The 26,758-nt window shown below is 42.4% G+C and overlaps 1 protein-coding gene across 1 annotated transcript in view; it reads left to right on the top strand.

Annotated features, from left to right (window-relative positions):
• Positions 1–26,758, top strand: part of LOC106580129 (fibrinogen C domain-containing protein 1) — a 229,272-nt gene that overhangs the window by 54,845 nt on the left and 147,669 nt on the right. The window contains exon 2 of the mRNA XM_014160835.3: positions 8,835–9,320. Coding sequence (XP_014016310.2) covers positions 8,835–9,320 — 486 coding nt within the window. The remainder of the gene's footprint in view (positions 1–8,834; positions 9,321–26,758) is intronic.

The raw sequence follows: 26,758 nt of genomic DNA on the forward strand, positions 1-26,758 counted from the left end.
TCCATGATCTCGCCATCACGGTTGACAACTCCCTTGTGTCCTCCTCCCAGAGTGCTAAGAACCTTGGCGTGATCCTGGACAACACCCTGTCGTTCTCCACTAACATCAAGGCGGTGACCCGATCCTGTAGGTTCATGCTCTACAACATTCGCAGAGTACGACCCTGCCTCACACAGGAAGCGGCGCAGGTCCTAATCCAGGCACTTGTCATCTCCCGTCTGGATTACTGCAACTCGCTGTTGGCTGGGCTCCCTGCCTGTGCCATTAAACCCCTACAACTCATCCAGAACGCCGCAGCCCGTCTGGTGTTCAACCTTCCCAAGTTCTCTCACGTCACCCCGCTCCTCCGCTCTCTCCACTGGCTTCCAGTTGAAGCTCGCATCCGCTACAAGACCATGGTGATTGCCTACGGAGCTGTGAAGGGAACGGCACCTCCATACCTTCAGGCTCTGATCAGGCCCTACACCCAAACAAGGGCACTGCGTTCATCCACCACTGGCCTGCTGGCCCCCCTACCTCTGAGGAAGCACAGTTCCCGCTCAGCCCAGTCAAAACTGTTCACTGCTCTGGCACCCCAATGGTGGAACAAGCTCCCTCACGACGCCAGGACAGCGGAGTCAATCACCACCTTCCGGAGACACCTGAAACCCCACCTCTTTAAGGAATACCTAGGATAGGATAAAGTAATCCTTCTAACCCCCCCCCCCCCCCCCTTAAAAGATTTAGATGCACTATTGTAAAGTGGTTGTTCCACTGGATATCATAAGGTGAATGCACCATTTTGTAAGTCGCTCTGGATAAGAGCGTCTGCTAAATGACTTAAATGTAATGTAATGTAAATGTAATGTATACTAGCTTTGACCATTTTAAACGCACCCTAGCTTCCCTTCTGTCTCCCTCCACATAGAAAACTGTTGCGCAGTTATAGTCAATTCGAGGACAAGCTTCCTCTGTTTGAGTAAGGGCCACATCTTAGAACAGCTCAGATCCAAGGTTTTCTGCTCAAGTGGATTATTGTGTGTATAGTGTTTCAGGGTAAGCTGTGATCAGGGAGCTATTCAACCACCGCCTGACAATTAATAGCCTGATAGCCTCCCAAATAGCACCGATTAGCGTTATGTAGTACAAGCATATACTGGCCTTGTACAATAATCATGCCTGGAATGGACCTCTTTCACTTGGGAAAGCTCCCATACTAATGATCATATACAGTACCAGTTAAAAGTTTGGACCCACCTACTCATTCAAGGGTTTTTCTTTATTTTTGCTATTTTCTACATTGTAGAATAATAGTGAAGACATCAAAACTATGAAATAACACATATGGAATCATGTAGTAACCAAAAAAGTGTTAAACAAATCAAAATATTTTATATTTGAGATTCTTCAAAGTAGCCACACTTTGCCTTGATAAAGCTATGCACAGTCTTGGCATTCTCTCAACCAGCTTCATTAGTTAGTCAACTGGAATGCATTTCAATTAACAGGTGTGCCTTGTTAATTTGGGGAATTTCTTTCCTTCTTAATGCATTTGAGCCAATCAGTTTTGTTGTGACAAGGTAGGGGTGGAATACAGAAGATAGCCCTATTTGGCAAAATACCAAGTCCATATTATGGCAAGAACAGCTCAAATAAGCAAAGACATGATGGTTGGTCAATCCGGAAAATTTTAAGAACTTTCAAAGTTTCTTTAAGTTCAGTCGCAAAAACCATTAATCACTATGATGAAACGTGCTCTCATGAGTGCCACCACAGGAAATGAAGACCCAGAGTTACCTCTGCTGCAGAGGATAAGTTCATTAGAGTTAACTGCACCTCAGATTGCAGCCCAAATAAATGCTTCACAGAGTTCAAGTAATAGTCACATCTCAACATCAACTGTTCAGAGGAGACTGCGTGCATCAGGCCTTCATAGTCAAATTGCTGCAAAGAAACCACTACTAAAGGACACCAAAAAGAAGGAGAGACTTGCTTGGGCCAAGAAACATGAGCAATGGACATTAGACCAGTGGAAATCTGTCCTTTGGACTGATGAGTCCAAATTTGATATTTTTGGTTCAAACCTGCTATGTCTTTGTGACACGCAGAGTAAGTGAACGGATGATCTAAACATGTGTGGTTCGCACCGTGAAGCATGGATAAGGAGGTGTGATGATGTGGGGGTGCTTTGCTGGTGATATTGTCAGTGATTTATTTAGAATTCAAAGCACACTTAACCAGCATGGCTATCACAGCATTCTGCAGCGATACACCATCCCATCTGGTTTGCATTTTTATTTTATTTTTTACCTTTAACTAGGGAAATTCTTATTTACATTGACGGCCTACCCACCCAGCCAAACCCTCCCCTAACCTGGACGACGCTGGGCCAATTGTGCACCGCCTATGGGACTCCCGGTTGTGACACAGCCTGGGAACCAACCAGGGTCTGTAGGGACGTCTCTAGCACTACAATGCAGTGCATTATACCGCTGCACCACTCTGAAGCCCTACAAGTGGGACTATCATTTGTTTTTCAACAGGACAATGACCCAAAGCACACCTCCAGGCTGTGTAAGTGCTATTTGACGAGGTAAAGTGATGGAGTTCTGCATCAGATGACCTGGCCTCCACAATCACCCAACCTCAACCCAATTGAGATAGTTTGGGATGAGTTGGACCGCAGAGTGAAGGAAAAGCAGCCACAAGTGCTCAGCATATGTGGGAACTCCTTCAAGACTGTTGGAAAAGCATTCCTCATGAAGGTGGTTGAGAGAATGCCAAGAGTGTGCAAAGCTGTCATCATGGCAAAGTGTGGTTACTTTGAAGAATCTAAAATCCAAAATCTATTTTGATTTGTTAAACACTTTTGATTACTACATGATTCCATATGTGTTATTTCATAGTTTTGATGCCTTCACTATTATTCTATTTAGAAAAAATAGTAAAAATAAAGAAAAACCCTTGAATGAGTAGGTGTGTCCAAACCTTTTACTGGTACTGTACATATGTGACAATCTTATAACAGTTGTGATATTTCCATTAGTCGCTGTATGCTCATCTGCCCTTATTTCTAAGACTCATCCGAGGCGTACATTTGTTTAATGTAAAAACAAGTCCACCTCAAAATGTCCCTTCCCTTTAGGTTAAGCTCAATTCCATTGTGATTACTTGACACTTCACCTTTCACAGTCAAAAGAAGCAGTCAGTAGTTCTGTCACCCCCTTTCTGCTGTTTGACTCACCAGCAGTGAACTCCCCTAGTCCTGAGGTGTTCAATGTCACTGCCTGTCTTGGCCTTGTCTGACAGCACCAGGTGAAACAGGAGTTAGAGGAGAGGAGGAAACGAGAGGGGAAGGAGAGATGGGGAGAGGTAAAGGAAAGGAAAAGTGGCGGACAGTAGAGGAGAGGAGAGGAACAAGGTTTTCTCATTCTGTTCGACAGCTCCCTGCTGGTGCAGCCCAGGCATGTACTCCCAGTGAGCTTTTCTCTCTCTCTGCTGCAAAAGTTCTCAAATATTGTCTCTGCTCAGCAGAGTGTGCTTATCCAATCCCAACCCAAGTGGCTAACAGGGCCAGAGGTGGCATAGATGCCAAGATATGAATGTCTGCTTTTGAGTTGTCTTATGTCAGATTCAAGGGCACGACGGTAGAATGGGATATGAGCGGTGACTACTTGCCTGGCTTTCAAATAGTGATACACACAAGCACACACGCAGCTCTATGTGGCTGCTATGGTATTGCGTTACAAAGGGTAAGCAGCAGAATGTTTGCGGCTCACAGGAAAAGTGTGGAGCCCCAGTATTCTCTGCTCTTCCTCGGCTAGATGTGTTCAGAGGGTTCTCATCTCTACAATAAAGGCTAATAATTCTTGCAGACAAGCGACATTGTTGCTTTGGTGTAACATATTTATCTTGTGCAGCATGGCGCAGTAGGCTGGAATCCTTTGTGCACATTAATTATCTTTAAAATAAATATGACAATGCCTGCATAGAATGCTGTGGGGGATAGGGAGTAGCTCCAGACTGTGGATGGGCTAGGCTGGGCCTAGTTTTAACAGGCTGAATGCTCCACTGCAGTTGTGGCACTAAATCAATGACTGGCTGTATCCTTCTCATATCCTCTATGACACTGTGCCCCCGCAAATGTAAAAAACTAAACAAATATATATAATAAACTATTGCAATTATGTATTACTGATGTATTTTGTTATGTCATGTTCACGTTTTGTGACGGTCAGGTTGTATACTGATAAAATGACTTTTTTAAACATATTCTTACAGACCAGAAAAACACATCCTTAACTTGTTGCAATCTGGTTCTCTTTCCCAGACTGTCTTAATTTCGTCATGACTAGCATCTTTACCTGGTTGTAATTTGGCTTCTCTACAATCACAAAGAACTGTTTATAACCATCTTATTCCAAATTGTGTCCAATGGATAACTTTAGAGTACATACAGTACCAGGATGCAATATATACTGCAGGAGGAAGCTGACATTATGACCATGCTATCAGTATGTGCCATTTGTAAGAAAAGAGACAAGGAAAAGGCATGAAAACATTACTCTGGGATCACACAAGTAGAAACAAATTGGAGTGGCATTTGAAAAACAACAAAAAATAACTGAATGCCTATAATAAAAAAATGCTACAAAGCAAGAACTTCAATGTGGCAGTGACAGGGTGCCTGAGGCCTAGTTTTTGCCCCTCCTGTGTCAATCACTTAATTTGTTATTATAGCTAACTGTCTGAAGTGCAATGGTATAGTAGTTCATGCATGCAGATACACATGCACACAAATGCACACTCACTCAAACAAACAAACACTAGTTCTCCCACAGTTGAGAGAGCTGTTATGTGGAGACGCCTAGCCAATGCACAGACGATTGAGCTGCAAGCCAAGACCCTGTTTATTTCCTGTCCCACTCTACTTTCCTCCCCTGCAGGGATGCTTACCTCAGCACCATAATGCAAAAGAGGAGAAACACAAAATGCAGATTCGGAGAGGAGTTGGTTTTCCAAACCCCTTGTCAGCCCAAAGCAGTCAGAAGTGAAATATTGCAAAGCCTACTGTAGTTCCCATTTAGGTTATATTCTACGACAATGGATGTCGTTAGTATGTTTTGGATATTTAACAATTTTAGAATTGTCTGTGTTTAAGGATTGTGAGATAGACTGAAGTGGACTGAATAATTTGTCTAGTGGTGAGAGTGGTTTGCTATGAGTAGATGGGTAAGAATTTGATTCGTTGAGGTGAGGTTGGATCCTAAATAGTTTTTTCCCCATCTCAATCAATGATTTATTCACAAGTTGAAAGGGAAATTATGTACAGTATTTCAAGATATCGATTTTTATTTTGATGTTGATGTAAATGGAATGTATGCACAAGTTTGAGTTACACAAATATCTAATTTTAGGATTCAGCCTAACAGTCTATTTTGCTTTAGTTACTATACCTACACTAATGTGATCCATTCTGGATGCAGTCCTAAACCCTTTATAAGGGTACACACTGAACAAAAGTATAAGCGCAACATGCAACAATTTCAAATATTTTACTGAGTTATAGTTCATATAAGGAAATCAGTCATTTAAATAATTTAATTATGTGCTGATCTATGGATTTCACATGACTAGAAATACAGATATGCAGCTGTTGGTCACAGATACCTTAAAAAAAGGTAGGGGCGTAGATCAGAAAACCAGTCAGTATCTGGTGTGACCACCATTTGCCTCCTGTAACGCGACACGTCCTTCAAATAGAGTTTATCAGGCTGTTGATTGTGGCCTGTGGAATGTTGTCCCACTCATCTTCAATAGCTGTGTGAAGCTGCTGGATATTGGTGGGAACTGGAACACACTGTCGTACACATCGAACCAGAGCATCCCAAACGTGCTCAATGGGTGACATGTCTGGTGAGTATGCAGGCCATGGAAGAACTGAGACCTTTTCAGCTTCCAGGAATTGTCTAGAGATCCTTGCGACTTGGGGCCGTGCATTATCACTCTGAAAAAAATGAGGTGATGGCAGCGGATCAATGGCACGACAATGGTCCTCAGGATCTCATTATGGTATATCTGTGCCCACACAACGCCATACACGTGGTCTGCGGTTGTGAGGCCAGTTGAGCATACTGCCAAATTATCCAAAACAACGTAGGAGGCAGATTGTTGATGAGAAATGCTCTGGTGGATATTTCTGTAGTCCGCATGCAAATTGCACCCTCCCATCTGTGGCATTGTGCACATTTTAGAATGGTCTTTTATTGTCCCCAGCACAAGGTGCACCTGTGTAATTATCATGCTGTTTAATCAGCTTCTTGATATGCCACACCTGTCAGGTGGATGATGTATTCGGCAAAAGAAAAACTAACAGGGATGTAAACATATGTGTGCACAAAATCTGAGAGAAATAAGCTTCTTGTGCATATGGAACATTTCTGGGATCTTTTATTTCAGCTCATGAAACATGGAAGCAGCACTTTACATGTTGCGTTGGCATGCTGACTGCAGGAATGTCTACCAGAGCTGCTGCCAAAGATTTTGCTTATTTCTCTATATTACCATAAGCTGCCTCCAATGTAGTTTTAGAGTATTTGGCAGTACGTCCAACAGGCCTCAACTGCAGACCACGTGTAATCACGCAAGCCCAGGACCACCACATCTAGCTTCTTCACCTGCAGGATCATCTGAGACCAGCTACCTGGACAGCTGATGAAACTGTGGGTTTGCACAACCAAAGAATTTCTGCACAAACTGTGAGAAACCGTCTCGGACCCCTTGACCTTTTCCACAATTTGTTACGTTACAGCCTTATTCTAAAATTGATTAAATCGTTTTTTCCCATCATTCATCTACATACCATACCCCATAATGGCAAAGCAAAAACAGGTTTTTAGAAATTTGTGCAGATTTATTAAAGATAAAAAATGGAAATATGACATAAGTATTTAGACCTTATTTTCAATATTTAGTTTAAACACCTTTGGCAGCAATTACAGCCTTGAGTATGATGGGTATGATGCTACAAGCTTGGCACACCTGTATTTGGGGAGTTTCTCCAACTCTTCTCTGAAGATCCTCTCAAGCTCTGTCAGGTTGGATGGGAGGTGTCGCTGCACATTTATTTTCAGGTCTCTCTAGAGATGTTCGATCAGGTTCAAGTCCGGGCTCTGGCTGGCCCACTCATGGACATTCAGAGACTTGTCCCGAAGCCAATCCTGCATTGTCTTGACTGTGTGCTTAGGGTCGTTGTCCTGTTGGAAGGTGAACCTTCGCCCCAGTCTGAGGTCCTGAGTATTCTGGCGCAGGTTTTCATCAAGGATCTCTCTCTGTACTTTGCTCCCTTCATCTCTCCCTCAATCCTGACTAGTCTCCCAGTTCCTGCCACTGAAAAACATCTCCACAGCATGATGCTGCCACCACGTTGTTTCACCGTAGGGATGGTGCCAAGTTTCCTCCAGACATGACGCTTGGCATTCAGGCCAAAGCGTTCAATCTTGGTTTCATCTGACCAGAGAATCTTGTTTCTCATGGTCTGAGTCCTTTCATTGCCGTTTGGCAAACTCCAAGCGGGCTGTTATGTGCCTTTTACTGAGGAGTGGTTTCTGTCTGGCCACTCTACCGTAAAGGCCTGATTGGTAGAGTGCTACAGAGATGGTTGTCCTTCTGGAAGGTTGTCTCATCTCCACAGAGGAACTCTGGAGCTCTGTCAGAGTGACCATCAGGTTCTTGGTCACCTCCCTGACAAAGGTCCTTCTACCCGATTGCTCAGTTTGACCAGGCAGCCAGCTCTAGGAAGAGTCTTGGTGGTTCCAAACTTCTTCCACTTAAGAATGATGGAGGCCACTGTGTTCTTGGGGACCTTCAATGCTGCAGACATTTTTTGGTACCCTTCCTCAGATCTGTGCCTCGACACATCCTGTCTCGGAGCGCTACGGACAATTCCTTTGACCTCATGGCTTGGTTTTTGCTCTGACATGCACTGTCAACTGACAGACCTTATATAGACAGGTGTGTGCTGTCCAATCATTTGAATTTACCACGGGTGGACTCCAATCAAATTGTAGAAACATCTCAAGGATGATCAATGGGAACAGGATAAACCTGAGTTCAATTTCGAGTCTCATAGCAAAGGGTCTGAAAACCTTTGTTAAAAAAATCTAAAACCTGTTTTCATTTGGTCATTGTGTGTAGATTGATGAGGAAAATGTTAGCATTTTTAGAATAAGCCTGTAACGTAACAAAATGTGGAAAAAGTATAAAGGGGTCTAAATACTTTCCGAATGCAATGTATGTCACCCATTGAGCATGTTTGGGATGCTCTGGATTGACGTGTGCGACAGCTTCTCTAGTCCCCGCCTATATCCAGCATCTTCACACAGCCATTGAAGAGGAGAGGTACAACATTCCACAGGCCATAGTCAACAGCCTGATCAACTCTATGCGGACGAGATGTTGCGCTGCATGAGGCAAATGGTGGTCACACCAAATACTGACTGGTTTTCTTGTCCAAGCCTTTACCTTTTTCTTTAAGATATCTGTGACCAACAGATGTATATCTGTATTATCAGTCATGTGAAATCCATAGATTAAGGCCAAATGTATTTATTTAAATTGACTGAATTCCTTACATGAACTGTAACTCAGTAAAATCTTTGAAATTGTTGCATGTTGCGTTTATCTTTTTTGTTCAGTGTAGTATGACTTTGCTTATAAATGATTTGTGAAGCATCTATGTAGTGCTTATGAAGCCTTTATGAATGTTCTATAAAACCTGTATAAATTGTTTGTGTAAAGTCGGTCCTAATCTCATGCTATTCTCTCCTCTCTGTGTCTCTCACCTGTCTCCCCAGAGGATGGGCTGTAGCTACTTCCTGTGCACCATTCTGTTCTTCTTGGCCGTCCTCCTGGCCATCATGGCAACGGGTACCATCCTACTCATGAACCACTATCAAGCTCCACCCCCCGGCACCAACGACGGCCCCCCACTCATCTCCACCAACCACGACGAGGGCAACGCCCTGGTGACGGTCGAACGGGGCGATGGTTCGCGCATCAACATCTTCATCGACCCCAACTGCCCCGACTACAACAACAACTTCATGCGGCTAGAGGCCGTGCAAACGTCGCTGCTCCACTCGCTGACCGACCATGACACGGACCTGAAGTCAGTGAAGGGCCAGGACCGTGTCCTGCTGGTGAAGCTGGCTGAGGAGGTGGCCAAGCTATCGGGCCACGCCAGCCAGCTGAAATTGGAGTATGAATCTCTGAGGCGAGGCCAGGGGAACCTGGGACAAGAGCTCAACACTCTGCAGACGGAGCAAGGCCGTCTTATCCAGGTTAGATGCTATCCCTAAAGGCTCCATAGGCCCCAAAGCCCCATTCCACCACTGACCCAGTGAAAGTGGGAGTTTAATGGTTTCTTTTCTTAGTGTATTTTATCCAAAGCGACTTCCACAACTATCCCATTTTTTTCCTAGCTGAGTATGTTCTGTACTGGAGTAAGCCAGGTTAATTGCTGTGCTCAAGGGCATAACTGCACTATTCTCCATCTGAATTTCAGGCCACCAACCTTCTTGGTAAACCTTCTGATAACTATGCCTACTATTTAATGCTTGGCTCTACTGCTGCATAAACTGATGAAGCCCATATACACTGAGTATACAAAACATTAACGCCTGCTCTTTCCATGGCAGAGTGACCCGGTGAATCCAGGTGAAAGCTATGATCCCTTATTGATCTCATTTGTTAAATCCACTTCAAGTAAATGTAGATGAAAGGGAGGAGACAGGTTGTAGAATGATCTTTAAGCCTTGAGAATTGAGACATGGATTGTATGTGTGCCATTCAGAGGGTGAATGGGCAAGATAAAATATTTAAGTGCTTTTGAATGAAGTATGGTAGTAGGTGCCAGGCGCACTGTTTTGTGTCAAGAACTGCAATGCTGCTAGGTTTTTCACGCTCAACAGTTTCCCGTGTGTATCAAGAATGGTCCACCACACAATGGACATTGAGCCAACTTGACACAGCTGTGGGAAGCATTGGAGTCAACATGGGCCAGCATCCCTTTGGACACCTTGTGGAGTCCATGCCCCGATGAATTGAGGCTGTTCTGAGTGCGAGAGGTATTCCTAATGTTTGGTTTACTCAGTGTATAGCGTATGAAGATTTCTGGTTTGAATAATAACATGAAGGTTGATCTCCTGTCCTTCTCATGCTACCTACTATAATCTAGCTCCACCAGACTAGATTAACCTATAAGAAAAGTGTTCCTGTGTTTAGGAAAGTTGGTTCAGATCACAAGCCTCATGTTCTCCAACTCTTAATAGAGGTCGAAAGGTATTGTCGGTTCAGCTCTTTTGACTTGAACAGTTGTTTTTTTCCATTCAGCACTTAATTCAAAGTCACTCATTAGATCAATTCTGAGCGTGGTAAGAATGAAATTAGTTGTTTTCACATAATCTTCAATAGTCCACTGACAGCCTCACAGTGAAGTTCCTTCTCAAGTACCTGTGTAAACATTTGTCGAAGGCCCCCACACTGAAACAAAATACACCATTGTAAACTTATTAGACGGACGGAATGTTAGAACATGCTAACGAAATTACAGTTAACAGAAAATGTACGCTTTATCCGGTATAAACTAATGTACAGTGGCTTGCAAAAGTATTTTTACTATTTTGTTGCCTTACAACCTGGAATTAAAATAGATTTTTGGGGGGGTTGTATCATTTGATTTACACAACATGCCTACCACTGAGATGCAAAATATTTTTTTGTGAAAAAAAAAGAAATGAGACCAAAATAAACAGAACTTGAGCGTGCATAATTATTCACCACCCCAAAGTCAATACTTTGTAGAGCCACCTTTTACAGGAATTACAGCTGCAAGTCTCTTGGGGTATGTCTCTATAAGCTTGATACGTCTAGCCACAGGGATTTTTTGCCCATTCTTCAAGGCAAAACTGCTCCATCCATTTCAAGTAGGATGGGTTCAGCTGGTGTACAGCAATCTTTAAGTCATACCACATTCTCAATTGGATTGAGGTCTGGGCTTTGACTAGGCCATTATAAGACATTTAAATGTTTCCCCTTAAACCACTTGAGTGTTGCTTTAGCAGAATGCTCAGGGTCATTGTCCTGCTGGAAGGTGAACCCCCCCTCCCAGTCTCAAATCTCTGGAGACTGAAACAGGTTTCCCTCAAGAATTTCCCTGTATTTAGTGCCATCCATCGTTCCTTCAATTCTGACCAGTTTCCCAGTCCCTGCCGATGAAAAACATGCCCACAGCATGATGGTGTTCTTGGGGTGATGAGAGGTGTTGGATTTGTGCTAGACGTAGCGCTTTCCTTGATGGCCAAAAAGCACAATTTTAGTCTCATTTGACCAGAGTACCTGCTTACATATGTTTGGGGAGTCTCCCACATGCCTTTTGGCGAACACCAAACGTGTTTGCTTATTTTTTTCTTTAAGCAATGGCTTTTTTTCTGGCCACTCTTCCATAAAGCCCAGCTCTGTGGAGTGTACGGCGTGCACGGCTATGGACAGATACTCCAATCTCCGCTGTGGAGCTTTGCAGCTCCTTCAGGATTATCTTTGGTCTCTTTGTTGCCTCTCTGATTAATGCCCTCCTTGCCTGGTCCATGAGTTTTGGTGGGCAGCCTTCCCTTGGCAGGTTTGTTGTGGTGCCATATTCTTTCCATTTAAAAAAAATTGATTTAATGGTGCTCCGTGGGATGTTCAAAGATTTAGATATTTTTTTATAACCCAACCCTGATCTTTACTTCTCCACAACTTTGTCCCTGACCTGTTTGGAGAGCTCCTTGGTCTTCATGGTGCCGCTTGCTTGGTGGTTTCCCTTGCTTAGTAGTGTTGCAGAATCTGGGGCCTTTCAGAACAAATGTATATATACTGAGATCATGTGACAGATCATGTGACACTTAGATTGCACACAGGTGGACTTTATTTAACTAATTATTTGACTTCTGAAGGTAATTGGTTTTCACCAGATTTTATTTAGGGGCTTCATAGCAAAAGGGGGTGAATACATCACTTTCCCATTTTTTTTTTCATTTCACTTCACCAATATGGACTATTTTGTGTATGTCTATTACATGAAATCCAAATTAAAAATCAATTTAAATTACAGGTTGTAATGCAACAAAATAGGAAAAACTCCAAGGGGGATGAATACTTTTGCAAAGCACGGTATAGAATTTATTACACAAGAGACAAAATGTACAGATTCTACAGCACAATAGCAGAGTCATGTCTTAAGTGTAAAACTAACAATGACCCAGTAATCCATGCCTTCAGGGAACGCTATAAAGTCCAAAAGTTAGTAACTCTAAGCAATTTGGTGTCAACATTATCTGTACCACGTGACTTGTCATCTGAAAGAGACAACAGCATCCTTTCTACCTCTTCCCTTTCTACTTGATGAAATTCAAACATCCATTGCCTCTCCTTCATGATACAATCTTTTATAGGGTTATATGACATTGAGCCATCAGTTGGAATCATAGCATTCCTCAACTTGTCCACTTTACCTGTAAAATATTCATTAAAGTAGTTTTTCCCCATCACCCGTTACTTCATCAATTTTGTGCTGATAGAATCCCTTCTTCTTTCCTTTGTTTAACTTGGTCACAAGATTACTTAATTTACAATAACTTTGCCTATCAAATCAGAGTGCCAGATTTATCTGCTACTTTTTTGGCATCATAACGTTGAATCATAAAATTTCTCATTTTATCATCAATCCATGGGGCACCGTTTGACCTCACAGTGCATTTTCTTAAAGGGGCATGCTTATCAGCTATACTCATAAATAATTTCATAAACAAATTTAGTGACATTTCAGGATCATCCTTACTACACACTTCTAAACATTGTACATTATTAATCTCAACCACAAATGAGTCCTGATTGAACCCTCTGTAGGACCTTCGGTAGATTGTCTTAGGGCCAGCCTTTAGTATTTTAGTTTTCCTACTGAGTGCAACCAATTTATGATCACTGCAACCTAGTGCCACTGATACAGCTTTAGAACAATGTTCAGCCATGTTTGTAAAAATGTGATCGATACAAGTTGATGATGTGATACCGGACCTATTAGTGAAAGTTCTGGTTGGTAATGTCATAACTTGGGTCAGGTTCTGTACATTGGCAGCGTAAATACGTTTCTTTCTCATTGGACAGTTGGTGTTCAAAAAATCTATATTCATATCTCCCCCAAAATGTATTTCCCTATTTTCATCAGATTCCTTATCCAACATTTCGCAAATTACATCAAGATATTTCACATCAGCACTAGGTGGCCTATAGCAGCAACCAACTAGTATAGGATTCAAATGTGGTCAATGCACCTGTACCCATAGCACCTCTAATCCATTCAACATTAAGTCCATATTTGTTTTGCTGGAATATGACTCTGGATGTAAACTGCAACTCCACCCCCATATCTATTTCTGTCCCTCCTGAACAAATTGTATCCATGTATAGAGATCTTAGCATCCTCAAATGAAGAGTCCAAGTGAGTCTCTTATATTGCCAATACATGAATATTGTTTGACTGCACTCGACAGCATATTTCATGAAACTGCATATATTCAAGTGAGCAATTAACAGACCTTTCTTTGGTAGATTTACACTATATGTCCAGACATGAATCAGCAGTTGGAATCTGTTAGAGAGATACTCATTCAGTGTGTGTGTGTGGGGGGGCTGGAATTACTTGTCTGTCGCTCCTCCTAACTCTTTGGGAGGGAGGGTGAACAATCAGTTTGTCATACCTCAGATATGCTACGTCATCTCGTTCTCTTGCAGCCTTCATAGCTGGTATTAGTTCCTTTCTTCTTTGACGGACTGAATCTGAGAAATCCTCATTGTTGAAGATGAAGGACCCTTTAAGGCGTCTGGCTTTTTCAAGGACTGCAAGCTAATCCTTGAACCTGAGTCATTTCACTACAATTGACCTGGGTCTGGTTCCATTGGCACCACCATTAAGAAATATTACAATGTAAATGTACTTCTAATCCGTCTATTTGCATATTTCAAGACATGGCATATGAGGGTGCAGTGAGATACCCGACGGGTTGGACGATACTTTTCTCGTCAATCATCTTGAAAAAACATATACTTCAAACAATCGTTAACACAATGGAAAGGTTAAATGCTTTATTATCTAAACGTTGAAAGTGTGTGGACAACGGAAAGAAACAAAATGGTGCAGTTTGAGGCCATGTGGCAGAGAGTGATACGACCAGGTAGGTCTGGGCAGGGGTGATGTTGTGGATCTTTTTTTTTAAAGTCATCTGATTAGTCCTGGACCAGGGAGACAATAACACTCTGTACACATTTACCTTAACATATACTAGGGTGTCCACCAATGTTCCCTAAATTTTTTTACGCACTGGGCAAATTTCAGGTCTGCTGAGTTTTAAGTGGGAGTTTATAGGTTTCTTTACTTATTAGTGTTTTTCATCTACAGCTCTCTGTGGCTATTTTATCATAATGTTGGCCTACCAGAGTTGCCTACCATCAAAAACAATGTAGAAACATGTATCCCATAATGTTTTAACATGGAAATAACTGCTCTGTCAGTAGCAGCAAATGTGTGGTGTTCAATGTAGGCCTACATTCCATGAGACTTCTGAAAATAAACATGCATAGCTTGACATAAATAAAATGTATTATTATTCCCATACCATTATTAGAGAGAAAAATACAAATTATGCTACCCTTTGCCTATTGGCTACTTCGCTTATTCAAGACTGTCAAAATACAACACTGCTCCTTTAAGGGCTCCAGAGAGGCGCAGCGGTCTAAGGCACTGCATCTCAGTGCTAGAGGCGTCATTACAGACTCTTGTCCGATCCCGGGTTGTATCACAACTGGCCGTGATCGGGAGTCCCATAGGGCGGCAAACAATTGGCCCAGCATCGTCCGTGTTAGGGGAAGGTTTGGCCGGGGTAGGCCGTCATTGTAAGTAAGAATTTGTTCTTAACTGACTTGCCTAGTTAAATAAAGTAAAACATTTTTTTTAAATAAAGCCGTATTACCTCGACTAACCTTATTTAGTAAATATTTTCTTAAAACTGCATTGTTGGTTAAGGGCTTGTAAGTAAGCATTTCACGGTAAGTTCTAAACCTGTTGTATTCGGCGCATAAAATTTGATAAAAAAAAGCTCTTTACCTGACTGAGAAAGGCACACATTTTGTGCTCTTTTAGGAAGTAACCACTCCCCCATTGTTGACTAGAAATGAGCTATAAGTTGGCTAATAACTCACTAACTAGCAAAGAATATGAACAAATGTGCACAGGTGGCTACACGCAGCTCTAACTTTGATATCAAAACAAGTGCATGTACTCGCGACTGCTAATGCTATAAACACAGTCCAGTTCAAAGTGAATGGCACAGATCAATATATGGCAATAGTTATTTGAATATACAGTGCATTCAGAATGTATTCAGACCCCTTCAACCTTTTCAACATTTTGTTATGTTACAGCCATATTCTAAAATGTATTAAATTGTTTTTTCCCCCTCATACACAAATACCCCACAATGACAAAGCAAAAACTTTTTTTTTTGCAAATGTATTTATAACAAAAAACTGAAATTACATTTACATAAGTATTCAGACCCTTTACTCAGCACTTTGTTGAAGCACCTTTGGCAGCAATTACAGCCTTGAATGTTCTTGGATAACACGCTACAAGCTTGGCAAACCTGTATTTGGGGAGTTTTGGATGAGGAGCCTCACTGCACAGCCATTTTAACGTCTATCCAGAGATGTTCAATTGGGTTCAAGTCCAGGCTGTGGCTGGGCCACTCAAGGACATTCAGAGACTTGCCTCCGTAGCCACTCCTGCATTGTCTTGGTTGTGTGCTTAGGGTCCTTGTACTGTTGGAAGGGGAACCTTCTACCCAGTCTGAGGTCCTGAGCACTCTGGAGCAGGTTTTCATCAAAGATCTCTCTGTACTTTTCTCCGATAATCTTTCCCTAAATCCTGACTAGTCTTCCAGTCCTTGCCACTAAAAAACATCCCCACAGCATGATGCTACCACCACCATGCTTCACTGTAGGGATTTTGCCAGGTTTCCTCCAGACATGATGCTTGGCAATTAGTCCGAAGGTTTCAATCTTGGTTTCATCAGACCAGAGAATCTTGTTTCTCATGGTCTGAGAGTCTTCAGGTGCCTTTTGGAAACCTCAACGCGGGCTGTCATGTGCCTTTTACTGAGGAGTGGCTTCTGTCTGGCACTCTACCATAAAGGCCTGATTTGGTGGAGTGCTGCAGAGATGGTTGTCCTTCTGGAAGGTTCTCCCATCTCCACAGAGGAATTCTGGAGCTCTGTCTGAATGACCATTGGATTCTTGGTCACCTCCCTGACCAAGTTCCTTCTCCCCAGATTGCTCAGTTTGGCCAGGCGGCCAGCACTAGGAAGGGTCTTGGTGGTTCCAAACTTCTTCCATTTAAGAATGATGGAGCCGATTGTGTTCTTTATGGCCCTTCAATGCTGCAGACATTTTTTGGGTACCCTTCCCCAGATATGTGCCTCGACAGACACAATCCTGTCTTGGAGCTCTATGGACAATTCCTCCAACCTCATAGCTTGGTTTTTGCTCTGACATGCACTGTCAACAGTGGGACCTTATATTGACAGGTGTGTGCCTTTCCAAATCATGTACAATCAATTGATTTTTACCACAGGTGAACTCCAATCAAGTTGTAGAAACATCAAGGATGGTGTCACGATTCCGTAAGGCAGGAGGAAAAGGCAGAGTCAAACGCAGGAGACGTAGTCCAGTTGTGCCGAAGAACGGTATATTTATTTCACCGATAAAACCACTCGGCATAACAAAAGGGCATAGGGTGTGCCCAGAGACCACACGGGAACACAGTTAACCCAGAGAAAACAAAGATACGCACGGGGCGCAGCCCGGCAAATATAACATTCCTCTTGCGAGAATCCGCTGGGGAAAAATGTGCAAAAAACACAAAACGTTCACAGACCTGCCCGCTGACGAATAAACAATCCCGCACAAAACACAAACCACAAGGAACAAACTAAATACCCCCCCTACTAATTACAGAAACGGAAACAGGTGCGGACTTAAACAGACAAAACACAACGAACACAGAACATAGATCGGTGGCAGCTAGTAGACCGGCGACGACGACCGCCGAGCTCCGCCCGGCCGAGGAGGGGCACCATTTTCTGTGGATACTGTGACAGATGGTCAGTGGAAACAGGATGCACCTGAGCTCAATTTCAAGTCTCATAGCAAAGTGTCTGAATACTTATGTAATTCATTTTTTTTTATTTTATACATTTGCAAAAATGAGAACTGTTTTCACTTTGACATTTTAGGGTATTTTGTGTAGATTGATGAGGAAAAACTTTTATTGAATACATTTTAGAATAAAGGCTGTAACGTAACAAAATGTTGTAAAAGCCAAGTTTTCATATTTAGTATATGCTCAGTTCGTGTCTGGCTAGTTTAGCTTTTTGCGGCATACAGAAAAAAACTTTGAGATGAAGATCAAAAGTTAAAATCCTGACAAGTCTGCAGTGCTATGTCAACAGTGCTCGGTGCTTACTATCAGCTGTATAAGGTTATGAAAGCCAACTTTTTGGATATAAATGTTAATTATATGGTAGAGAATGACCACACCGAACGATTCAGAACATGAATAATCATATTTGTCTTGATAAAATGTATTTTACAACAAAAGGAAGTGAAATGTCATTACCAAAGTGCCTTTGCACCCACTCTGGGCAGAGCTGCGCTCGTGTGCGGGTGTGCAGCTCCCCTCGGACTTCCAAGCAGAAGAAATATCAGCCCCAGCAGAGAAGCACGAGATTGAACTTCACTCAACTTTCAAGAGTTTTTCCCTTGAGTTAACACTATCGGCTGTTTTGCTCTGCTGTGGGAAGTGTGCTCGTATCAACACAATGTTAGCCTCTTTCAATATAACATACCAAAACAAAACTCACTATGCAAGACTTTGTATGCAAAACTAACTGTGCGAGAGATTTTATTTTTGTTGAAGGCAGAACGCATTGGAGTAGTTGCTCTCCATTAAGGCCGATATATACTTTGTATTTCGTACTGTTTTTTTCTTTTCTTTTCTGCCCAGCAAAATAAAGTTGTGAACTGGTTCAAATCCCCAAAAAGTAATGGTTTTAATCACTCCTTTTTAAACCTGAAATTATTTTTCTTTACATTTAGCTCAACATTAAATTAGCGGGAAAGTTATTTACATGCATTCGACATACGATTGTATGGCGCAAGATGAAACAGAAATTTTGTGGGTGGGGAGAGAGCGTAGGAGGTTGTTTGGAGCGCAGGGCATCTTGTTGTTATGACATGGATCATCTGAAAAAGGCCCACAGAATTATACCTACGGAGGAGTGACTTCTATGAATTAACTTTGAATGTCTGAACTTCAGAAAGTTGGCTTAACGTTGGACAAGCTAGATAGCTAACAAGCTGGTGTGTGCAGAGCGACACCAGAATTAAAATAAAAACACGTCTTACCTTTTTTGTAATTAATAAATCCAATGTGAAACCTGATAACTATATTATTCTTAACAAGCATTGAAAAGGTTTATCCATTCTTCTCTAATTAAAAATCTCTCCCTAATTTCTTAATCACTCTAACATCATTTGGCTACTGGATTATGCTTCCGAGGTGGAGGGGCAGGTTGCATACAAGCACACACACTGGATTTTCTATCAGGCAGACACTGGAATACGTTTGAGGGACTGGAAAAAAATGCCCCGAAATTTAAACATTATTAACAAGTTCCCATGCTTTTAAAATAACTGTTGTCACGGCTGTCGAAAGGAGAAGAGGACCAAAGTGCAGCGTGTGTGTCATGCCACATTTTATTTATACTGTGAAACTATGCAATACATAAATACACGTAACCCCTGCTCCGCCCGCTGATCCCTCTGCTTCAGTACCACCGGACCGTGGATCGTCATCGGAGGAACCGGACTGTAGATCATCGCCGAAGACTCCGGGCTGCAGGCCGCCGCCGGAGGTTCCGGTCTGCAGGCCGCCGCCAGAGGTTCCGGGCTGCAGGCCGCCGCCGGAGGTTCCGGGCTGCAGGCCGTCTCAGGAGGTTCCGGGCTGCAAGCCGTCTCAGGAGGTTCCTGGCTGCAGAACTGTCGCCGGAAGCTCTGGACTGGGAATGCGCACTGGAGGCCTGATGCGTGGGGCTGGCACAGGTGACGCCAGACTAGTAACACACACCTCAGGGCGAGTGCGGGGAGCATGAACAGGACACCCTGGACTGGGCAGGCACACTGGAGGCCTAATGCGTGGGGGTGGCACAGGTGGCGCCAGACTGGTGACACGCACCTCAGGGCAAGTGCGAGGAGCAGGCACAGGACGTACCAGGCTGGATAGACTCACTGGAGGCTGGGGACGTGGGGCAGGCACAGGATATACTGGGCCGTGGAGGCGACACTGCCCTGTGTAGGGTGCCATCTTTCGGATGGGACATTAAACGTGTGTACTGACTCTGAGGTCATTAAAGATCCCATGGCACTTATTGTAAGAGTAGGGGTGTTAACCCTGGTGTCCTGGCTAAATTCCCAAGCTGTCCCTCATACCATCACTGTCACCTAATCATCCCCAGCTTACAATTGGCTCATTCATCCCCCTCCTCTCCCCTGTAACTATTCCCCAGGTTGTTGCTGTAAATGAGAATGTGTTCTCAGTCAACTTACCTGGTAAAATAAACAATAAGGAAAGACTCGAGGTAAAAATACACTTTATCTAGTCCTTGGCCTATATCCAAATCTGACTTTGGTGCAGGTCATGTTTTTCTTCACACTACCATCTCTGGTAAACACACACGATATAAAATATACATTTGTCACATGCACAGGATACAGAAGTTGTAAACGGTATAGTGAAATGGTTACTTGCATATTTGCACAGTAGAAATATAAAGAAACAGAAAGTGTCCAGATACTTATTAGATGACACTTACACAGACACACTTGTTTAAATTGATGGGTCATGTGAAAGAAATGCTATATTGACTGGAACCATTTATCTACATTTTGTTTGTAGCCACATTTTGTTTGTCCAGCATTGTGTCAAGTCACTCCGGTGCAGACTGACCGTGGCTTGTGCACAAAGTAGCCCATCACAACTTTTTCCAACTGATTTGTTGATAGCGCCTGCCAAAATGTCCAGTCCATCCATTATCTCAGACCTTATGTATTTTTCCGTGGCTAAACCAATCCAACCCTGATCTGTACTTCTCCACAACGTTGTCCCTGACCTGTTTGGAAAGCTCCTTGGTCTTCATGGTGTCGCTTGCTTGGTGGTGCCCCTTGCTTAGAGGTGTTGCAGACACTGGGGCCTTTCAGAACAGGTATATATATATATATACACATACAGAGATCATGTGACAGATCATGTGACACTTAGTTAAATAAAGTCCACCTGTGTGCTATCTAATTATGTGACTTCTGAAGTCTTATTTAGGGGCTTCATAGCAAAGGGGGTGAATACATATGCACGCACCACTTTTCTTTTTTCATTTCACCAATTTGGACTATTTTGTGTATGTCCATTACATGAAATACAAATTAAAGTCCATTTAAATTACAGATTATAATGCAACAAAATAGTAAAAACGCCAAGGGGATGAATACTTTTGCAAAGCACTGTAGATCCCTTCTTCTGGAGTTTTCCAATACTGTAAATGGAGGTCCCTCTTATTGTATATTTCCTGCTCTTATATGGTGTTTATAAACTCCTCATTTGTAATTCTAAAAGGTCAAATGTACAGTATTATGCTCAAACAAAGGACACAAGAAAATATAGTTTTGTGAAGAAACAAATTAATAGGTTTGTTCAGGATAATAATTAAATTGTGCAAATTATCAAATAACCAAACATTAACAGGGCTTTCACATTTTTATGTTGATAAAGGTATTTACCATATTAATATTCTCCAAAATCAACAGAAATATGGTATTGTATTTCACATTCATGGAAAAAAATACATGCAATGACTGAAAAACGTGTAGAAAACTTCAGCCCGGGGCTCAATGCGCACCAGTCATTAATTATGCTAATGTTCTGACCTGAGTCTTTATAGTCAAATGATGGTACATGGCATGGAAGGTTGTTCAGATTTTGTTATTTTATTAGGATCCCCATTAGCTATTGCAAAAGCAGCAGCTACTCTTCCTGGGGTCCGCACAAAAAATGACAAATAATACAGAATGACAAGAACAGCTCAAGGACAGAACTACATACATTTTTAAAAAGGCACACACAGCCTACATATCAATGCATACACAAACTATCTAGGTCAAATAGGGGAGAGGCGTTGTGTGCGAGGTGTTGCTTTATCTGTTTTTTGAAACCAGGATTGCTGTTTATTTGAGCAATATGAGATGGAAAGAAGTTCCATGCAAAAAGGGCATTTAGCAAAATGTGCCGCTCTGTTCTGGGCCAGCTGCAGCTTAACTAGGTCTTTCCTTGCAGCACTGGACCACATGACTGCACAATAATCAAGGTGAGACAAAACTAGAGCCTGCAGAACTTGCTTTTTGGAGTGTGGTGTCAAAAAAGAGCGTCTCTTTATTACGGCTAGACCACTCCCCATCTTTACAACCATTGAATCTATATGTTTAGACCATGACAGTTTACAATCTAAGGTAATGCCAAGTAATTAAGTCTCCTCAACTTATTCAACAGCCACACCATTCATTACCAGATTCAGCTGAGGTCTAGCGCTTAAGGAATTATTTGTACCAAATACAATGGTCTTAGTTTTAGAGATGTTCAGGACCAGTTTATTACTGGCCACCCATTCCAAAACAGACTGCAACTCTTTGTTAAGGGTTTCAGTGACTTCATTAGCTGTGGTTGCTGATGCGTATATGGTTGAATCATCAGCATACATGAAGACACATGCTTTGTTTAATGCTAGTGGCAGGTCATTGGTAAAAATAGAAAAGAGTAGAGTGCCTAGAGAGCTGCCCTGCGGAACACCACACTTTGCATGTTTGACATTAGAGAAGCTTCCATTAAAGAAAACCCTTTGAGTTATATTAGATAGATAGCTCTGAATCCACGATATGGCAGAGGTTGCAAAGCCATAGCACTTAAGTTTCTTCAACAACAGGTTATGGTCAATAATATCAAAGGCTGCATTGAAATCTAACAGTACTGCTCCCACAATCTTATTATCAATTTCTTTCAACCAATCATCAGTCATTTGTGTCTGTGCAGTACATGTTGAGTGCCCTTCTCTATAAGCATGCTGAAAGTCTGTTGTTAATTTATTTACAGAGAAATAGCATTGTATTTGGTCAAACACAATTTTTTCCAAGAGTTTGTTAAGAGCTGGCAGCAGCTTATACAGTAGGTCTTCTGTTAGAAGCAGTGAAGGCCACTTTACCACTCTTGGGTCGCAGAATTACTTTGGTTTCCCTCCAGGCCTGAGGACAAAGACTTTCCTCTAGGCTCAGATGAAAAATATGTCAGATAGAGTGGCTATAGAGTCAGCTACCATCCTCAGTAGCTTTCCATCTAAGTTGCAATGCCAGGAGGTTTATCATTATTGACCGTTAACAATAATTTTTCCACCTCTCCCACACTAACGGAACAAAATTCTAACTTGCACTGCTTTCCTTTCATTATTAGTTTTTTTATGCATGTATATAATTGCTCAATGTTTGTCGTGGGCATTTACTGCATAAATTTGCACACTTTGCCAATGAAATAATCATAAAAATAATTGGCAACATCAAATGGTTTTGTGATGAATAATCCATCTGATTCGATGAAAGATGGAGTTGAATTTGTCTTTCTGCCCATAATTTCATTTAAAGTACTCCAAAGGTTTTTTTCGTCATTCTTTATATCATTGATCTTGGCTTCATAATACAGTTTTTTCTTCTTTTTGTTGAGTTTCGTCACATCATTTCTCAATTTGCAGTAAGGAAGCCAGTCAGATGTGTAGCCTTTTGCCCCATCTCTTTCAAGCATACAGTTGTTCAATTCCTCATCAATCCATGGATCCTGTTTATCAATAATTGGAAAAAGCAATTTCATAAATTCATCAAGTGCAGCATCTGGACGCTCCTCATTAATCACATCAGACCAACAAATATTTTTAACATCATCCACATAAGAGTCACAGCAAAATCTTTTGTATGATCTCTTATACACTATTTTAGGCCCAGCTGTTGGAACTTTGGCTTTCCTGGATATAGCCACTATATTGTGATCACTGCATCCAAATCAAATCAAATCAAATTTATTTATATAGCCCTTCGTACATCAGCTGATATCTCAAAGTGCTGTACAGAAACCCAGCCTAAAACCCCAAACAGCAAGCAATGCATGTGAAAGAAGCACGGTGGCTAGGAAAAACTCCCTAGGAAAAACTCCCTAGAAAGGCCAAAAACCTAGAGAGGAACCAGGCTATGAGGGGTGGCCAGTCCTCTTCTGCTGTGCAGGGTGGATATTATAACAGAACATGGTCAAGATGTTAAAATGTTCATAAATGACCAGCATGGTCAAATAATAATAATCATAGTAGTTGTCGAGGGTGCAACAAGCACGCCCAGTGAACAGGTCAGGGTTCCATAGGCAGAACAGTTGAAACTGGAGCAGCAGCACGGCCAGGTGGACTGGGGACAGCAAGGAGTCATCATACCAGGTAGTCCTGAGGCATGGTCCTAGGGCTCAGGTCCTCCGAGAGAAAGACAGAAAGAGAGAGAGAAAGAGAGAATTAGAGGGAGCATATTTAAATTCACACAGGACACCGGATAAGACAAGAGAAATACTCCAGATGTAACAGACTGACCCTAGCCCCCCGACACACAAACTACTGCAGCATAAATACTGGAGGCTGAGACAGGAGGGATCAGAAGACACTGTGGCCCCATCCGATGATACCCCCGGACAGGGCCAAACAGGCAGGATATAACCCCACCCACTTTGCCAAAGCACAGCCCCTACACCACTAGAGGGATGTATAGCCCACAACGATCTCCGCCATGGCACAACCCAAGGGGGGGGGCGCCAACCCAGACAGGAAGACCACGTCAGTGACTCAACCCACTCAAGTGACGCACCCCTCCCATGGACGGCATGGAAGAACACCAGTAAGCCAGTGACTCAGCCCCTGTAAAAGGGTTAGAGGCAGAGAATCCCAGTGGAAAGAGGGGAACCGGCAAGGCAGAGACAGCAAGGGCGGTTCGTTGCTCCAGCCTTTCCGTTCACCTTCACACTCCTGGGCCAGACTATACTTAATCATAGGACCTACTGAAGAGATAAGTCTTCAGTAAAGACTTAAAGGTTGAGACTGAGTCTGCGTCTCTCACATTGGTAGGCAGACCATTCCATAAAAATGGAGCTCTATAGGAGAAAGCCCTACCTCCAGCCATTTGCTTAGAAATTCTAGGACCAAATCGGAAAAATAGGTTGGAGCAAGCCCATGTAATGCTTTGTAGGTTAGCAGTAAAACCTTGAAATCAGCCCTTGCCTTAACAGGAAGCCAGTGTAGGGAGGCTAGCACTGGAGTAATATGATCAAATTTTTTGGTTCTAGTCAGGATTCTAGCAGCCGTATTTAGCACTAACTGAAGTTTGTTTAGTGCTTTATCCGGGTAGCCGGAAAGTAGAGCATTGCAGTAGTCCAGCCTAGAAGTAACAAAAGCATGGATGAATTTTTCTGCGTCATTTTTGGGCAGAAAGTTTCTGATTTTTGCAATGTTACGTAGATGGAAAAAAGCTGTCCTTGAAACAGTCTTGATATGTTCTTCAAAAGAGAGATCAGGGTCCAGAGTAACGCCGAGGTCCTTCACAGTTTTATTTGAGACGACTGTACAACCATCCAGATTAATTGTCAGATTCAACAGAAGATCTCTTTGTTTCTTGGGACCTAGAACAAGCATCTCTGTTTTGTCCGAGTTTAAAAGTAGAAAGTTTGCAGCGATCCACTTCTTTATGTCTGAAACACAGGCTTCACCATGTTTCATTGAAATGTACAGCTGTGTGTCGTCCGCATAGCAGTGAAATTTAACATTATGTTTTCGAATGACATCCCCAAGAGGTAAAATATATAGTGAAAACAATAGTGGTCCTAAAACGGAACCTTGAGGAACACCGACATTTACAATTGATTTGTCAGAGGACAAACCATTCACAGAGACAAACTGATATCTTTCCGACAGATAAGATTTAAACCAGGCCAGAACTTGTCCATGTAGACCAATTTGGGTTTCCAATCTCTCCAAAAGAATGTGGTGATCGATGGTATCAAAAGCGGCACTAAGATCTAGGAGCACGAGGACAGATGCAGAGCCTCGGTCTGACGTCATTAAAAGGTAATTTACCACCTTCACAAGTGCAGTCTCAGTGCTATGATGGGGTCTAAAACCAGACTGAAGCGTTTCGCGTACATTGTTTGTCTTCAGGAAGTCAGTGAGTTGCTGTGCAACAGCGTTTTCTAAAATTGTTGAGAGGAATGGAAGATTCGATATAGGCCGATAGTTTTTTTTATAATTTCTGGGTCAAGATTCGGCTTTTTCAAGAGAGGCTTTATTACTGCCACTTTTAGTGAGCTTGGTACACATCCGGTGGATAGAGAGCCGTTTATTATGTTCAACATAGGAGGGCCAAGCACAGGAAGCAGCTCTTTCAGTAGTTTAGTTGGAATAGGGTCCAGTATGCAGCTTGAGGGTTTGGAGGCCATGATTATTTTCATCATTGTGTCAAGAGATATAGTACTAAAACACTTTAGTATCTCCCTTGATTCTAGGTCCTGGCAGAGTTGTGTAGACTCAGGACAATGGAGCTTTGGAGGAATACCCAGATTTAAAGAGGAGTCCGTAATTTGCTTTCTAATGATCATGATCTTTTCCTCAAAGAAGTTCATAAATGTATTACTGCTGAAGTGAAAGCCATCCTCCATTTGCGAAGGCTGCTTTTTAGTTAGCTTTGCGACAGTATCAAAAAGAAATTTTGGATTGTTCTTATTTTCCTCAATTAAGTTGGAAAAATAGGATGATCGAGCAGCAGTGAGGGCTCTTCGATACTGCACGGTACTGTCTTTCCAAGCTAGTCGGAAGACTTCCAGTTTGGTGTGGCGCCATTTCCGTTCCAATTTTCTGGAAGCTTGCTTCAGAGCTCGTGTATTTTCTGTATACCAGGGAGCTAGTTTCTTATGACAGATGTTTTTAATTTTTAGGGGTGCAACTGCATCTAGGGTATTGCGCAAGGTTAAATTGAGTTCCTCAGTTAGGTGGTTAACTGATTTTTGTCCTCTGACGTCCTTGTGTAGGCAGAGGGAGTCTGGAAGGGCATCAAGGAATCTTTGGGTTGTCTGAGAATTTATAGCACGACTTTTAATGCTCCTTGGTTGGGGTCTGAGCAGATTATTTGTTGCGATTGCAAACGCAATAAAATGGTGGTCCGATAATCCAGGATTATGAGGAAAAACATTACGATCCACAACATTTATTCCGTGGGACAAAACTAGGTCCAGAGTATGACTGTGGCAGTGAGTAGGTCCAGAGACATGTTGGACAAAACCCACTGAGTCGATGATGGCTCCGAAAGCCTTTTGGAGTGGGTCTGTGGACTTTTCCATGTGAATGTTAAAGTCACCAAAAAATAGAATATTATCTGCTATGACTACAAGATCCGATAGGAATTCAGGGAACTAAGTGAGGAACACTGCATATGGCCCAGGAGGCCTGTAAACAGTAGCTAT

Source organism: Salmo salar, chromosome 20 (assembly GCF_965601325.2).
Source record: "Salmo salar chromosome 20, fSalSal1, whole genome shotgun sequence".
Classification (NCBI taxonomy): Eukaryota; Metazoa; Chordata; class Actinopteri; order Salmoniformes; family Salmonidae; genus Salmo; species Salmo salar.